The 18,140-nt window shown below is 40.2% G+C and overlaps 1 protein-coding gene across 6 annotated transcripts in view; it reads left to right on the top strand.

Moving 5' to 3' along the window:
• LOC145775695 (myoferlin-like) overlaps nt 1-18,140 on the top strand; it is a 213,718-nt gene that overhangs the window by 51,170 nt on the left and 144,408 nt on the right. For all 6 annotated transcript variants that reach the window (XR_014290170.1, XM_082587040.1, XM_082587039.1 and 3 more), the window contains 4 exons: nt 1,868-1,992; nt 3,059-3,165; nt 4,081-4,273; nt 14,363-14,430. Coding sequence is in view for 5 of the 6 variants with exons in the window: in XM_082587040.1 (XP_082443166.1) it covers nt 1,868-1,992; nt 3,059-3,165; nt 4,081-4,273; nt 14,363-14,430 (493 nt within the window). In the remaining variant the exon portion in view is untranslated. The remainder of the gene's footprint in view (nt 1-1,867; nt 1,993-3,058; nt 3,166-4,080; nt 4,274-14,362; nt 14,431-18,140) is intronic.

Raw genomic sequence — 18,140 nt, 5'->3', positions numbered from 1 at the left:
TTCTCTTCGCGTCCCGCGAGAGGGCGGCTCGCAACTCCACTCCCCTACGATATCGGGCTCCGTTCCCGCGTGAACCCCCGCCACTAGATCGAGCAGAACCCCCGTTCGAACGACGGCGAGCCGCACGAGCCCGGGCGCCACGATTGAAGCGTGGTTTGCGAGGACGAGTCCTCTTGGGTGGCGAAGCGCCGGCGGTCCACTCTTCCAATTCAATGCAGAACCGATCAAATTTATCCCACCCGCTAAGGAAAGGTTCACTAAACTGCAAAGGGCCCGCCTGGATCTCTTCGTCTTACTTTCCCTAACCGGTTCAGCAGAGCATTGGATGGATCGTTGAGAATTCAGGTACGTTGACATTTCTGAGGTAGTCTGTGGGAGTAAAAAATCATTGGTGGCTTGGTTGCATGCCATGGCGTCATTTTGGGAGCGAGTCAGTGTTGAGGTAGAAGTAGAAGGGTTGGAAGATTTGAACTGGAGGGCCTCGGCAGGCAGCGTCGATCTTTGACGCTGCGTAGGACAGATGGAATGGCCATGAAGGTATATACTTTCATGTGACATTGTCCTATTTGTGGTACGTAAGCACCAAAAATAGTACTACTGCCAACCTTGCCAAAATGCTCCAACTACAAGCAGTGAGCTTTGCGCAATGCATAGCAAGGTGCCCCCAGTAATTTTGCTTGTTCAATTTCATTTTGTGTTTGTTTAAAAGATCAATAAAAGTCGTTTGAGACAACTAAAAAATCTCAAAGTCTAGACAAATGCTGATCGAGGTGTATATCATATTAGTATGGGTTGCCCACAAACCTTTGAATCACTGTGTGGGTAGCCCATAAAAGGACCTCGTAAAAAAGTTTTAGGGTAGCCCATAAAAAATGTGGGCAGCCCATGGTCTGCCCATAAAAAATGTGGGCAGTCCATGGTCTGCCCATAAAAAATGTGGGCAGCTCATGGCCTGCCCATAAAAAATGTGGGTAGCCCATGGACTGCCCATAAAAATGTGGGCAGCCCATGGTCTGCCCATAAAAAATGTGGGCAGCCCATGGTCTGCCCATAAAAAAATGTGGGCAGCCCATGTTCTGCCCATAAAAAATGTGGGCATCCCATGGTCTGCCCATAAACACAGTAGGAAGCCCATGGTCTGCCCGTAAACAAAGTGGGAAACCCATCAATATTTCATACTTAGCCCATGATCAATAATTTTATGTGGCTAAATTTATTAAAATGCATTTATATGATCACGCATTTGAAGATTGGAAGTTTTATATTCCACCTTGTCATTTAGCAACACATTCTGCAAGAAAGCCCATATTGGGCACATATGGCAAAAACACAAAAACCCACATAGAACCCACATGCTCACAAGCCCATTAAAATAGTATATGGGGCCCATATGGGCTTGCTGGCTGGGTTTGTTGCCAAGAGGTACCTACCTTTGTCTCGCTTTGAAAAAAATTGTGGAAGATCACATTGGCATATTCAAAAGTGAACGTATTTTCAAGTGTTCCAAGAAAATCAATTATTTTAGAAATATGGGCTGTTCAAACTAACCCTCGGAATTAACAGGAAAGGCCATGATCCTGCGTCATTATTTTTTTTTCTGTTCTTCCTTCCTTCTTCTTTTTTGTGTCAATTTGCTATTTATAAGCGCAATACTTTCTTTCGTATAACTGTTTGAATGAGAGAGTGCAGACTCGACGACCTCCTACGCCTTCAGGGCTGCAGTCTTTCACACTCTCTCATTGGTTGCACACTGTACGTTTTTGTTTTATGTACGTTTCGCGTACAAACAAAAATAAAATGACCATCCATCCATCACAACATTTCTGATATTTATTTGATCAACTGACGTTTGCATTGTCATTTTCAGGATGCAGGTATTACTTTCTGCCGTGGGCTTCCAAAAAACCTGTGCTGATGGTGACATCACAATGGGAGGATGTTAACTTTCGTCTTCATGGAGTAAACTTTATTTTGAGATTGTGTGACAGATTGGTGAGATGTTATTACTAAAAATGCAGCTTTTTTCTAATTAGATTGGTTCACCAGTCAAAGCAAAATTTGAATAGATTCATTTAAAATAATTCGAAACTGTAAATCAGAACTAACAAACTAAACAAACTCTGTAAATCAGAGTTTGAAACTAAAATTCTTGAAGCACTCCAAATAAAGCAGCACAACCCTAACCTCAACAAGCAATTATTGGCTAGAGAGGCATCTTTCTTGTTAAATTTGTACTAAATTACGTTTGTTTTATGCTGTTTAGTGGTTTTCCTTAATTTTCCTAATGTTGTTACTGCTCGCTATCTTGTCTTATGACCACACTCCCGCATAGTTTATTTCCTAGCGAGGGAAGAAAGTTTTGCAGAAAAGTTTTGAATTTATGTAGTTATCTTTTATTTTATGTGTTGTTTTTGAATTATGCAATTCAATCCTATCGAGTTGCTATCAATTATCTGTCTATGAACCAAATGTTGGTTTAGCATCATACGATACAACAACAGTCAACGTACGCCGGCTGACCATACGTTTGTTGCAATTACCACGTTTTTGACCTAAACAAAAAGTAGAGACACCCTTCACAATTAATTTATTGGATAGCGCGGGTTTTCTTCACACATCATCGGTCGGTTATGCTAATGATGAAAACCGTTCGTGTAGCCTACTCGGCCAAAATGATTTACCAAATCAAGTTCGTAACGTTGTGATCCGACCAAGGTTTCTAGGACAAATTTTCCAATTTCAAATTATTTGTTAACGTTTTTTTCTTAGTGTTAAATTAACATTGCCACTCTCGGTTGAGGGATAAACTTAACAAATATTGGATTCATTAATGTGCCGTAAGTTTAGTGAATGTAAAAGGCTAAACTTACGTTATCCATTGATGCAATCATCAATTTCATTTTAAATAGAAAGCGTCAATAACTCTCAATTCGTGGACGACAAAAACCTGCGTTTAAAATCCACGTAGGCCTATGCTGTTTAAGAAGGCAAAAAAATATTAAAACAGAACATAACGGCAATTTAATCAAATACCTGTTTGCTGAAAAAAAAATTCTAGAACAATGAAGTTGAAAGAGTCAAAGAAATTATCAGGAACAACGCCGATGAAGTTGAGGTTGCATCAGAAGTTGTTGGTCTACTGGACGATTTAATTCTGGAAACTTTGTGAGTTATTATCATTTTAACACCGTAACAGACCTAGAAGAAAATGCATTGGGTCGCCATTATTTCGACAAAGCAAAAATTCTCATCAAATAAACTATATAAAAGTTGAAACCGATAAGTAAAGTTCCAATAAGCTAGGCGAGCTTGCCCTTCAAACATGTTTGGCATGTTGCGCCATGTATTTGTCAATTTGTGGCTCACAAATACCTCATGCTCACACATTGTGCTCGACCATAATTATTGAATCAAAGCTAGATTTTTGTAGACATCGGAGTTCAAGTAATGGCTTAAAATTGAACTTAAGCTTCAAATTATTCTTTTGGCGGCGTTAGTGTTTCAACAAAATACTTTTTGAGGTTTCAAGCTGCCTTGTGCTAATTAAGAGAAAGTTAGTAACCAACAAATGAGGAACATACCGGAATATTGATGCATTTTAAATTTGTTTGGGAATATGCAATTATTATTACTTGCTAGTTTTCACAATAATTTTGCAATACAATGAGCAAGAACGTTTGCATGTACATTTTTATAGTTTTTAAGCCTGCTATTTTTTATTTCTCGTATTGCTTTTTTATTCAATTTCTGCAGTTCATTAAACTGTAGAAATTAAATAAAAATGTGCATCGGGCATATCTACCGCAGGCGTGGAATTGAACATGCAGTAATAATGGGGCGACTTCCTAGTCAAAGGCATCGAGGGCATCCACGTCGGCAAATTTATAAAAACCTGAACAATTTTAATGCAAACAAACCGGAATTTTGCAAATTTACTAAAAACAATGGACGATCGATTGTTGCGGGGAATCACGGGAGCCGACGCCTTATTCAGGAAGGTCAATAATGATGACAATACATTCAACCGTATTGTGGTCTGTACCATTCATTTTGTAATCTTGAAGTGATCTTTTCTTCCAGGAAAGATATTCCGGGACCACGCGGGCACCCTGGAGCAAACCAACTCGACAAGAGGGTTCATCATCTGCGGATAGAAACCTTCCGAAGTATTTCTGATGAAGCGAAGAACATCAGACACAATTGCACTGACGTTGACGAAGCCATGACAACTATACAGAAGCTTATAGACCGCTTAGAAGACATTGCTTTTGAGGTAGTGACCTTTGCGTTCCGTTTTCAGCATAGCGTTATGCTGTTATGTAAACATATTGCATGAGTTGGTTGGTTAGTGGACGGTTTTATGTCCTTTGCTCCCGGTATTGCGAGGGCTAGACGTCAGTAAATTTTGACCCGCTTATTAGCGGCTTACCACGTACTCCTATTTTGACCATTGACCGCCACAAAGTTCCCATTTCGGAGGTCACCCCTCACGTTATCGCACCACCTTTCTTCGGTCGTCCATGTGAATTACACCAGTCTACTTCTATCGATTGAACCTTCTTAGGCCAGGAGTCCTCTTCTATTCGTTTTACGTGGCCATAACAACGGAGTCTCCTCTACCGTACGGCCTCTTCTACTTGGTGGATGTCAAGCCTTCTTCTCAGTTCTTCACTGTATAGTCCATCCGCCAGTCGTTTTGAGCATATCCACCTCACCATAGCGTTGTCATTATGGCTCAAACGCTTGATGTCCTCCGCAATGACTGGCCACGTCTCTCTGGCATAAAACATTACGCTTCTGATACACATGCTGTACACATGTCCTCTAATTGGGAAAGAGACACTACTGCTTGCTAAAATGGGAAGGAGTTCTCGGAAATTCTTCCATGCAGACCTGATTCTAGCTGTGACAGCGTCCTTACATCCATCTGATTGACTAATCATATCGTTAAGATAGCACAAGGCCTTAATGCAGTTCAGTTCAGTTGTTTTTATTTCTGACCATCATATCAAAACAATACACGTCAGCATAGCAAAGGTCGAGAAAAGGGTAGAAGCGACAAAACGCGAACGTTAAAACGTGCTTGAGACCGAAGTAAGTTATTGAGTTGAAAGAAATTTGGCACGGTCGCAACACCTTCAGAAAAATTTAAGATATAAAAGGAAAATAAAAAAAGAAAATGTTACAAAAACAACATATATTTAGGCTATAGCTTTATTAGCCCACATAGCTTTAACTGATATATTTAAGATTTGTATGGACAGTTGCTATGAAGATCGGCCATGGTGCGTTATCAAGAGTGCTGATGGTCGTAAGGGGAACACGTCTTGATGCGTTTAGCTCATAGCAAAGAAGAGCCAGGCAGGCAAAGAAAACCCCACAAAGAAATCCTACCACGGGCAAAGCCATTTCAAGCGCAACGCATCATAGGCCTTGCACGACTCACAAAATAGATAGGCTATAACTTGACGACATGAAAACAATGACAAAAACAAATAAAACAAACTAGCAAAAACAACATCATCATTATGCGGAAATTCAATTATACCCAGGGAAGTTATGTCTTGAAGATATCAAGCGTGCTTTGATAAAAGTTGCGTTGATAAAGCGATAATTTTAGAACCCAGTCAGCTAAACTTGTCACCTCCACACTGATCCAACGTTAGCAAACGTTGAATTAATGCAAAAACGACAGGCATCGCCAGCTGGGATGTAGTAGTGGCATGTCACAGTAATATGATAAATTTGGGTTACCGTATGTTTTACACGTTAAACCATAACAAAAGTGAAAAAAAAATCCAATTCGGCATGTTAGAAAAATAGATAAACAATCAGACAATAGCATGACGATCCAGTCCAAGATATTGATATAAAACAATTGGTTGGAGGACATTGCCACCGCTTCACCGAAAGATGGCGATTGGTCGAAGAGGATGGAAAAACTTCTGCAGACTCTGTCGAACTTCTGTGGACAAAAAAACACAAGAACCAGAAGGCCAGTAGGAGTACTTACAACCTTACTATTTTGCTAATAAATCTACACACATCATACTTCCTGGTCTTCACTCAATTTCAAGTGCGTTATGGCATTTCGTAAAGGAAGGGTTTCACCACAACATCACTTGCACATATAGTTGGGATCCTCTTTGAACTTGCTGCCTACACTAAAGCACTTATGATAAACCTAACTTTTGCAGACGGTGCAGAATGTCGAATTACTCCCAACGTCTCGTCCACACACACTGCATGGGAATTTTACGATATTCTTCTTCTGACAGTTAACATTACAATAACGATTTACTATGTAGGGCTTTGGTCTTTTTCATGTTAACACGAAGTCCATATGACTCCAGATCGATCTTCCAAGCAGCAAACTTTTGCTCTAATTCCGGAAGTGAGGCAGCAACTACGACTAGACCATCAGAATAAAGCAATTCTTGGGACATCCTTTGCGAAACTCATGAGATAGAGTTTCCATGACAATCACAAATAACAAAGAGCTCAAAACTGACCCCTCAATTCAGACACTAGATTTTGCTGAGCGATACATGGCCTGAACATCTGAATAACCCATTTCTCAACACCAACCAGCTTCATTGCCCACCACAACACCTCTATCGGCACACGATCAAACGTTTTCTCCAGGTCAACAAAAGTGAAGTATAGGTCTTTTCGCTATATGACGTACTTTTCCTGAAGTTTCCCCCAGAATTATCAATAGCATTTGTAGTCCCACGTCCTGGCATAAAGTCAAACTGCGTGACGTCAATAGTCACCTATTGTCAGATAATAATTGGTTAAACTACACATTCGACGACGTTTATGACTTGGTCTTGTAACTTCAGGCCTCTGTAGTTGCCCCTTTCGAGAGCGTCCCCATTTCCTTTCTAACAGAACATCTAATACACTGATTTCAGACAGCTGTCCAGATTCTTGAAAGGCTTGTCTCACTTTAGCGCGGTAATGTCAATGTTGTAGTGGACAAAGTTGTTGAGCAAGGTTCAAACATTCCACGAAACTATTTTAGGATTAGAATCTTTGTTTTGTTGATCGCGTGTAGAAATCCTCGCCAGTTGCGACAGATAGGCCAGAGTGTGATAGGGCAGGTTATTTATAGGGTATCTTTCTAGCCCTGTCCTAAGACTACGAAGGCGAAGAGAGAGAGAGAGAGATGTGTTGCATTTGCCCTTCTAGCACAAAAAAATCAAATATTTGCACAATTGAACACATACTGTACATAATGCAAAAAGGACTGGCAGCACCGAATAACCTTGCAGTTTCGTTGGTCGAGGTGCAGCCTGTCATCAAGTAACAGCAATATTATCAATTTATTAAAAAGTATAATCACTATGTGTAGCACATATAAAGGTTCACAATCTGCAGTGCATATGAACTACATACACATTTTCTTCCATTTGGAAACGAGAGAGCTATTCATGAGAATCAATTAAAATGTTTTGATACTGTTTCTCGGCAGTCGAGTGTAGCATGAATTCAGCGATAGACACGTGTTTCTCCCATGTGGCTGGGCTCTTTTTTTATCGCGTCACGTCACGTTCCTGAGCACGTTCTGCAACTGTGATACTAAGTGGTGCCTTCCTGTTCCTTGGACTAGGCTGCATGCACTAAATACCACCAGACTCTATTTGTTCATCTCTGACGTCGACACTCGTTCATTGGCCTGTCCCTACAGAAACAGGCGTAGGTGCGGTCCAATCGTTTTTGCAAGCCCGTCGGGCTTTTCCGCTCAACCATGCACCAGTTGGGAATGGCATTTTTCTTTTCTTGTAAATGTGGTGCTGAGAAATAACCGCAGACCACATCACAATGATTGTGTCATCTTCAACACATCTAACGGAGTGAAAGGTCTGCGCGTTTTAGATTATGACACTATAGACTGGTCGCTCTCTATGCAGACAACCACTTTATCTGGTCCAGATATGGTAAAGATTTGGTCAGATTCGTACCCGGTCTGATAAAGATCTGGACTAGATAAAGCGGCTGTCTGAGTAGTATCCTTCCAGTGTAGTTTGGGAACATTGTCAACCTGGGGTGATATAAGGATAGACTCTCGATCCCAGAAGCTCAAACCAAGAAGAATCAAGATTAGCGATCAAAGGCAAATTTTGATTTTCAAATTTAGCTGAGGTTTCGTGACTATAAAAACACGCTATGGCAATTGGTTTAAAGCTTAGAATACTTTATTGGCGTTTCCACCCTCTGCCAATACTCTTTTTTCTTCTGCATCTGAATTGAGTACAAGAAGAACCTTAATGATTGCAATCAGTTGAGTTCATGAAGAAAATTGTCCCACCTTTCTTAACCAATTGCACCGCAGCTGATTTGCGCGAAAACCGTCCTACGTTAAAGCTGGGTGGTTCGTTTTGAATCTTCATATTCGGACTGACAAAGCCTTGATGGCTTATTCCTGGTAGTTTTGTATACTTGTAGAGGCTTTTGACGCAGGGTCGGACAAAGTGAAGTTTTCGATTGTTGAAGTATTGTTGCCGGGAAATTATTCCATCCATTCTCTCTGTAGGTATCATAGCTGATACAGTCCTCGATGTACAATGATGTTCCAGTTTGATCGATTTCGTGCGTCTTGCCAAATTTTAGTAGGGTTTTTGACATGTCGTTAAAAATTGTGCAAACATGTGAATCTTTGAGCTCCTCTTGGCCGTTTTCCTAGTATTTTTCCACTTAAAGATAAATCTTCAAGTTCGCCATTCCTTATGATGTGACCCAAGAACTTCAGCTGCCGCATTTCTATAGATCTCATTATCTGCTGCTCCCGGCACTTCTGTTGGAGAACTGCTCTGTTGCTTCGAAAAGCTGTCCGTGGAATCTTAAAGGCATACTAAAGGAAAATTTCAAACCGGAATTAAGCATTAAAATGAGTAAACTGAACATTCAAGAATACATTTCAAAAACAATTACCCAAAAAAATTTGTTTTCAATGGCGCTGGCAAGGCCCAAAGTCCAGTGTTTCATTTATTTTCATTTTTTTCAAAATGACCAAAACATGCAAACACAGCTCAAGAATACGTCATAAAGTCCAGCAATAACAAAAGCCACGTTACCAATCTGATGTTTTGAGCAAACTGTCTGCTGTTTTGATGTTAAAATGTGCTGTTTTGATGTAAATACATACATAGCTTACAGTCAAATCGCCCGCAGTAACAATTATTGCGTGATCGGTTGATTGCTAGACTTTATGACGTAGACTTTATGACGTTCTTTACAGTCGCACGCTTCGTTGCTCAGGCCAATCTCGTTTTGAAAGCTCTGACAAAAGCACGCGCACAATGGTGGTCAGACCGCAATGGGGCAAAATTTTATTGAAAATCGTTTTATGGTAGCATGTTAAACACAAAGAACGTGGAAAATCGCCAAGTCAGGTTTTTCCTTTAATACCCCTTTAAGAATTCTTCGGCAAAACCACATTTCTGCAGCTTCAATCTTTTTTCGGGTTTTTGCCGTTAGCGTCCAGATTTCACATCCGTACATCACAATAATTGACCAAACAAAGCATTTTAACAAACGGATTTTTAAGGTTTTGGAGAGCTTTCGATCTTTAAAGATTTTTTCCATGGTGTTGAAACTTGATTTTGATAATGCAATGCGTCGTCTAATTTCTTCTTCACATCGGGTGCTTGGATTCAGTATTGAGCTCAAATAATTGAATTTTTGAACCTGTTTAATTTTGTTATCATTGCAGTACACGCAAGTTGTTGGTTCAGGAAGACGTTTCGAGACTGCCAGAGTTTTAGTTTTGTTACTGTTTATTTTTAGTCCATATTCTTCACTAGATGTTTGAACTGCATCTAGTAAAATCTACAAACCACATTGTGACGTTGCAAGCAAGACTGTGTCATCAGCATATCGAATGTTATTTATAAGTTTTCCGTTTATATTAATTCCTTCATCAATTTCTTCCAGTTCTCTAAGGATGAGTTCACTGCACAAATTGAAGAGATCTGGGCTCATCTTCTTCTTCTCTCGTTTGACTTGTAGTAGCTTAGATTGGCAATGCCTCATCGTGCAGCCAAGATACGGTATTTGGGTCCAGTTGTCGAATACCAGTGATTCCACTTGGGGGCCGTAAGATGGGACATTCGTGGATTACGTGTTGCATTGTTTGTTCTGCCGCTCCGCAGACACATATCGGCGAATTATGCAACCCCCACCTAAACAGATTAGCTCCAGTGCAGCCAACGTCACATCTGATCCTGTTCAATGTGACCCATGCCTTTCTTGAGAGGTCTGCTCCAGGAGGGATGGAGAGTGCTGGTATAACTGAAAACTGGGGAGGGATATGTGGCAGCTCGTTCCATTCCTGGGCCCATGTTTCCATGCAGCTGAAGTTCTTATCCACAAGTTGTGTAGCATATCGATGGAATAGGCGCCTTGATGACAGGCGTTGAGGTCTGACTGGTCCATATCTTTGGGAGTGACTGTGGAGAAGGTGTTGAGGATCGAGTCTTGCATGCAAAGCCAGTTTGTGAGAGGCTTCTTCCCTACGGACATGAGCAGGACGGCCAAAGTTGGTAGGTAAGCAGTAGGTGTGGAGCGGAGACAGCCAGTGATGATGCGCAATGTGTCGTTAATGCATACATATATCTTTTTTGTGTGTCTGCTGCGGTTCCACACAGCTGTGGCATATTCGGCTGAGCTGTAGACTAAGGCTAGTGCACTTGTACGCAAGGTTGATGCTCGGGCTCCCCATCCTGTTCCTGCAAGGCTTCTCAAGAGGTTATTTCTCGAGGCAACCTTGGCACGGAGTGACTCGATGTGGGGTCTGTAGGTCAACTGCCGGTCAAGTTTTACTCCAAGGTAAGTTGGGTTTGCAGTATATTGTAAAGGATTTCCTTTTAGCGAGACAGACATTTGACGCTGGGATTCCCGATTATTTAAATGGAAAGCGGAGATTGTTGTTTTCGACGTATTCAGTTTCAGCCTCCACTTGTCCAGATAGTCAGCTACCAGTTTCAGGTCAGTTTCAAGTTTTCTTTCCACCTCATGCCAGTTCCTGTGGGAGTATAGAAGAGCTAGATCATCCGCATAGCCATACTGTTGCGATGTAGTGCATGGTAGGTCACTTATATAGATATTAAATAGGAGTGGCGATAATGTTGACCCTTGGGGGACGCCATTTTTCAGGCGGCGTGGTTTGCTGGGTTTTCCCTCGTTGGTATGCATTATGAAGGTACGGTTCGAGATGGTCTCTACCAGAAACTTAACCATGTGTCGGTCAGGAATGAGTTGTAATAGTTTCATAGTAAGACCACGGTGCCACACAGTCATAGGCCGCTGTAAGATCCACTAGGACAACACCCACCTTCTCACGGGCTTCAAACCACTTTCGATGTCATCAGTAAGCTTGACAACCTGGTCAGTGGTCAGTTGTACATCGGCCGCGTCGGAATCCAGCTTGTTCTTTTGGCAGTTTTGGATCAACGATTGGTTCGAGTCTGCTCAGTAAGAGACGCTCAAGTAACTTGTATGGTACACAGAGCAAGGAAATGGGCCTGTAACTTTTAGGGTTATCAGCTGGCTTGTTGGGCTTTCTAATGGCTATGATGTTAGCTTTTCTCCAGATCTTTGGAAGGAGCAACTTCGTAAGGCAGAATGACATGAACTGTCGCAGCCACTCTCTTGCGAGTGGTCCAATATGTTTAATTAGCTCTGGTGGGATTTTGTCTGGGCCTTGTGATTTGCCAGTTTTTAGGTGTTTGATGGCTGCGTCCAACTCAGAGATGTTAAAAGAGATAAAGAGGTTAGCTGTTTCCTATCTACCTCTTTTAACATCTGGGCTCATGACACATCTGGGCTCATGACACCTGTCGAACACCTCTTGATATTTCCATCCATTCAGTGATTCCATCGGGAAGCATGACAGCGGCTTGCTGCTTGTAGTATAGATTGTATATCATGCGGAAATCTTTATCATCAATCCCAATTCGTTTTAGTGATGAAAGAAGCTGGAAATGGCGTACTTTAACGAAAGCTTTCTCATAATCTATGAAACACAGAAATACATCTTGTTGGTGTTGAATTGAACGTTCACACAACATGCGAATTACAAAAATTGCATTTCTGGTTCTTCTGTCAGGCATGAATCCGTATCGGCAAGCAAATATTTCCTATAAAATCTGTCTTCGTATTCTTTGGAGGACAATTTTCAAGAGCAGTTTTAATGTATGTGACATTAGACTTATCGTTCTGTGATTTCCACACTCAAGTGTGTTTGTTTTTTTTCGGAATGGCAATAAAAAAAGATTTCAGCATATTCTTAGGACTTAGGTAATTCACCACTTTCATAAATGGTATTAATGAGATTCCACAACAAGTTTATTCCATCTTCTTTTAAGGCAATCAACATTTCCACCACAATTTCATCTGGGCCTGCTGCCTTGCCGGTTTTCGAAGTATCTAAAGCCCACTGTACTTCTTCCTTTAATATTGGTGATCCAGTTTCACAATTAACCATATTATTATTAATATCTTCTCTGTCATCTTGAAAAAGGGTAGCAATGTACTCTTCCCAACGTTTCTTCACATCTTTCGGTTGATAGAGAATTTTGCCATCAGAAAATCGAATGCACTTCGAGGTTAATATAGAACCGGTTTTGGATATTAAGCATATTTCCTTGAACAGTTTCTTCGGGCTGATGTCTTTGAGCCTTTCAATTTTTTCGCACTTTTCTTCTAACCATCGTTCTTTTGCAGATTTGCACTTTTCTTGAATAAATTGATGAATTCTCTGATATTTTTCTCGGTTTGTTTTTGACTGTCTTCTTTCTGATATAAGATTTTTTGCTTCTTCTGTCATCCAGTGAGGCTGTTCAGTTCGTCTGGTTTCCTTTGGTATAACTTTATCTGCTGCTGTTAGAATACTTGTTTTGAGATTGTCCCACTGATCATCTACTGTTTCTTTCTTTTGCTTAGCTGAGAGATTATTCAGGCCAGCATGACAGAAATCTGTTCTTATTACAGGGTCTTTCAAAGCAGTTAACAGATATTTCGGTTTGCATTTCGGTTGTTTTAGAGTGTTGTTGTTTAATTGTTGCAATTACAAGGTTATGATCACTGTTTGCATCAGCACCTGGATAGGCTGTTGCATTAAAAATGGAAGACGTATATCTTTCATTTATCATAATGTAGTCAATTTGATTTCTTGATCGGTCACCAGGACTTGTCCAAGTATATCGACGCCGAGGGTGTGCCGTAAACCATGTGTTCATAACAGCAAGCTTTTTTCCTTTACGCCAGTCAATGAGCATCTCACCGCGATCGTTTTGTGATCCAAGGCCGTGAGGTCCAACACTTTTTCCATGTTTGTTGCAGCCAACTTTAGCATTAAAATCACCCATCACAATATTCACTTCCTGTGATTTACATTCTTTGTACTATTCATCCAATGAGTCGTAGAAACCACCAATTTCCGAGTCATCTGCGTCCGTTGTTGGTGCATAAGCAACAATCAGATTGACATTGAAAGGACTAGCTTTCAGTTTTACGAGAAGCAAACGATCAGATTCAGGCCAACTACCCAATATTGATTTCGAAAGTAGTTTGTCAATAATCACAGCAACTCCTCTTTGATGTTCATTACCTCCAGAATATATAATTGTTTTATCATCTTTCATAAATTTACCAGTTTTTGTCCATCTTACCTCGCAAAGACGCAAGCAGTTCATTCTCATTCTGTCCATTTCTAGCATAATATTGTCCAGTTTTCCTTGTTGGTAAAGTGTTCATACATTCCATATGGCAATTCTTTGAGTTCGTTGTCGGGATGTTTTTGCATTAATTACAGTTGTTGAATGACGATTGAAGGATTCTATCCATTATGTGCCACTGAATGGAGAGCAGTCCTTAGAATGCGTTTTCAAACGCACACTCCGAGAGTCGAACCAGCGCCGCTTGATTTTGAGTCGAGCGCGTAACCACTGAGCTGCGCGAACTGAGCTAACTATTCTGATCAAATGCTTTGAAGATGGCCTATACCTTCAAAGCTTCTATCAAGGATTTTTTTATGTACATGTTGACTAATTCGTTTGAAAGAAATTGCCATAGAACGATCCACCTGACGCAATCTCATTCCTGTAGACGCAGTATCATCGATCTTGATCTTGAAGCTTCTTCATTCACGAAGTCAGGCGCTAACCAACTGAGCTATCGGGCGGACTTGTATCTTAAAGTGTCTATCTGATCTTGTGGCATCATCCCAAGACTCTTTACTATCTTCACAAACAGTGAATTGAAATGATACAATCAGATATAAATACCGAAAACGAAACAGCATTTATAGCTTTTGATACTGTGGTTTTAACGATAATTTATGTGTTATTTATTGCAGCCACAAAACAGCATCCCCGACGTAATTATTTGGATGATTTCAAGTAACAAACGAATCGCTTATTACAGGTAAGTTAAACTGCTATTCTAGTTTTAACCGGGTATATTGTATACCCAAGTGTATACTAGATCAAAGATAAGGTAAGCAAGCACGAATGATATATCAAAGATATGCACATGCATACTGTAGTTTTGTAGTACCTTCTAGTACGCTACCATTTCTTCATATTTATGAAATATTTATTAAGTACCGGTAGAAATCAGGGCCGGTGCGTCCTTTAAGCGAACTATGCAGTCGTCTTAAAACCGTTAAGAAACTGTACAATTGCCTGTACGACTCTCGGATGAATAGCTTCAAAACTTGGTGGGCTCATCTGGGAATATGTGCTTGCAATCATCAAATCCAAATTTGTGGTGTGCTTACTTACTAGTGGGTCTATGATGTTCGTTTTAAAGTGAACTTCACAAGCAAAATGCTCCAGAAAAGTGACATTGATTTAAAGGCATATAGCCTGCAATGGAGTTACAGGTTATATGAAGAATATCACTGAGAAATACAGATCTGATGAGGACGTTCAACAAATGTTAATTTATGCTTCTAAACACTTCGACTCGGCCCTACCCACAAGCACTAAGAAGACCATACTCTTAAACGAAATACAGAGAAGAAGGGATAGATGTTCTTCACCCAATAAAGCAGCACCACACCTGACTGAATTCGAAAAGACAATCAGGGAAAACGGATACCCCAAAAACTTCCTTAAACAACCACCCAGACGACGACGACACCGACAAAGCAAACAACCCTCCCCTCAGACACCATACAACCCAATACATTTCGAATTTCCTTATATGAGCGACGGCGCGGACCGCAAAATAAAGAAAATCTTCAAAGACCTGGACTTATCAGTCCGCCTCTTCCGGCGCTCCCAAACCCTCCGAAACGCACTTAAAAAACCACAAAAACCCGAACCCTGCCGGATGCAAAACTGCCAACTACGAAACGACGACATGTGCAACACCAAGAACTGTGTCTATAAGATTATATGCAAAAAATGCAGGGAAAGCTACATAGGCAGCACGATCCGCCCACTCCGTTCCCGCCTCAAAGAACATCTCAGCTCGGATAAAAGTTCGGTATTTGATCACCAACAACAATGCCACGCAGACTTTGAATTTAAAATTATTGCAAGAAAAAATGACGCGGTACAATTACGTTTCAAAGAGGCCATATTCATAAGCAGACAAAATCCTAAAATCAACAACCGCGCCGAAAGGGAAGAACTACGTCACCTAATCTACTAATCAACTGATCCAACAAAACCTCACAGCAATAACGCCTAACAGCACAGAAACTCAACAGCCGGCAGCCTCAAGCTAAACCAAAGAGCCACTTTAACCCTCTGTCTACCGTGGGGTCCAATGGACCCCAAAACAAATTTCGCTCTGCGATTTCTCAGGACATATAGCAGATGCGATATTGCTATCAATATCGCTGTGAAAAGCTGTGAAAAGACCTTGACTTTTCACAGCTTTGCTTGATCTTTAGGACGATATAATAATTATTGATCCCAAACAAAATTTGGTAGGATAGAAAAAAATAATAACATCTTGTACCGTGGGGTCCACGGACCCCAAGCCTGCTGCATTCGAAGTAATCTTGTATCACAACAGCACTAAAAGAGTAGTCGACACTATTGACAGAATTTTTAGGAAATACAATTCCAAAAAATGACGAGAAGATGGCCGATAGCTCTATTTTACAATATAATCGATGTCACTGCTGTCAATGCTTTTGTGATATGCATCAATTGCAAGGCGACAATAGCAGCACAACATTGAAGCATGCATGCATGAATGAGAAGAAAATTTTAGATCCAACTAGGAAAAGAGTTTGCTGGATTACCAGCTTCGACTTCAATGTCAACAAGACATCTAAATCCGCAACAAAATAAAAGGAACAGCTGTTGAAGATCAGGCGCCAAAATCAAAGAAGGCTAGATGCTATTTTTGGGAAAGATACAAAGCCAAAAATGCAGACAATTCTGTACAACTTGCAAACTCAACGTTTGCCAAGAACATTCGCAATTCATTTGAAATGAATGCGATAACATATAAACTTAAAATATTTTTTCTGACCTAATATGTAGGCCTAATATGCGATTTTTAGCCAAATCCAAAAGCCAAATCTCTCAATGCTTTGACCATTGCTCAAGAATAGACCAATTCCTTATCAGTTTGGTTTGTGCATGGGCTAGCCTACTGTATGTCTTGTTTGTTAAATTTCGAGTATTTTTGGTTTTTCTACAGTGTTTATAAGTTCTGATTTTTTAAGTCTGGTACGTCCTTTCCTATTGAGCTTTAATTTTATCATCGGAGCTGATTTTTTTGTCCAAAACAAGTACAGGAAAATTTGGGGTCCAATGGACCCCAACGGTAAAACTTGTACATTTTTTTTTCGGTAGACAGAGGGTTAAAGAATCACTCACTGACTTCACCACCATTCGTCATAGCACATGACTAGGGAACTGTGTTCCGAAAGCTAGTGTAATTTGATATTGCCAAAAAGAACCCGCAGCATCAGGCTATAACAGATCGTTTGAATCTACATTGTGAAGTATGCTTCTAAAGTTGTCAAGAAACTAGAAATTCTTTCATCATTTAAACAAGAACCAGTCTGGAGAAGCGAAATGAAATTATGCTGCAAGAGGACCTATCGCACAAAATTAGGGTGAATATCCACTTTGCTGTTTATGATTGTAATTAACAATTTGAGTTACAGAAATCGGAAAAGTTCATAGCTTTTATCTTTCACTTAGAGCAGTAAAATCTTACTTGGTATCACTTGCAAACTGCTCCGTCTGCTCGTGGATAGGCACATGGTCCGCGAACTTGTTTACTACAGAATTTTTACCTTCACCACCGGAAGTGGTAAATTAAGCCAGTAACGATGCCTTAAAAATGGAGTCCCTCTGGGATCTGTCATAGTCCTCTTCCGTTTAACATGTACGCCTACGACCTGCCAAACATGGTATCCGCAAAGTACAACTATGCCGATGATTTGACCATTCTACACCCGTCCAATCATTGGGAAATGTTACATTAGAAGGAACTCTAAATCAGGATAGGTCGATACTTTGGAATACCACCAGACATGGAGATTAAAGCTCAGCGAAACCAAAACAGTGACAACAGCTTTTCATTTAACCTTATCTTAGTACGAGTGTTTTCGTACGCAGAAAGCACGTCACGGGCTATCTTAGCCCCCAGCTAATTGATCGTTAATAACGGGAGCTATAAAAATCACAAAGCAAAAATATTTTACAACTTACAAGATAATAGTCATGTATATTGTGCGTATAGAAATTAAATTTTTACCCAACAAATTGATTGAAATAAAGTGTTTGAGATGAAAAGACATCAGAAAGTCAGTTTTTATTCTACTTTTCCAAAAATACCTTCAAAATTGGAATTTTTGAATTACAACATAAAGTAATGCTAAACTGGTTTTCATGGTTTTCGTGAAAATGATTCAACAAGCTTAGCATTGACAAAAATTTATGATGATTTACTTTCTAACTTGAATGATCACAAATACACATGCTCGGTTTTTGTTGATTTAAGTAAAGCTTTCGATACAGTTGATCATGGCATACTTTTAAAAAAACTTCACCATTATGGCTTTCGTGGAAAATTTTTAAACGTTTTAACATCTTATCTAACAAATAGAATGCAAAGTACAAAAATTAACGGTAAGAATTCTAATTTCAATGTTGTTA

Source organism: Aplidium turbinatum, chromosome 8, assembly GCF_918807975.1.
Source record: "Aplidium turbinatum chromosome 8, kaAplTurb1.1, whole genome shotgun sequence".
Lineage (NCBI taxonomy): Eukaryota > Metazoa > Chordata > Ascidiacea > Aplousobranchia > Polyclinidae > Aplidium > Aplidium turbinatum.
Note: the sequence above shows the minus strand (reverse complement) of the source record. Positions and strands in the feature narration are given on the sequence as shown.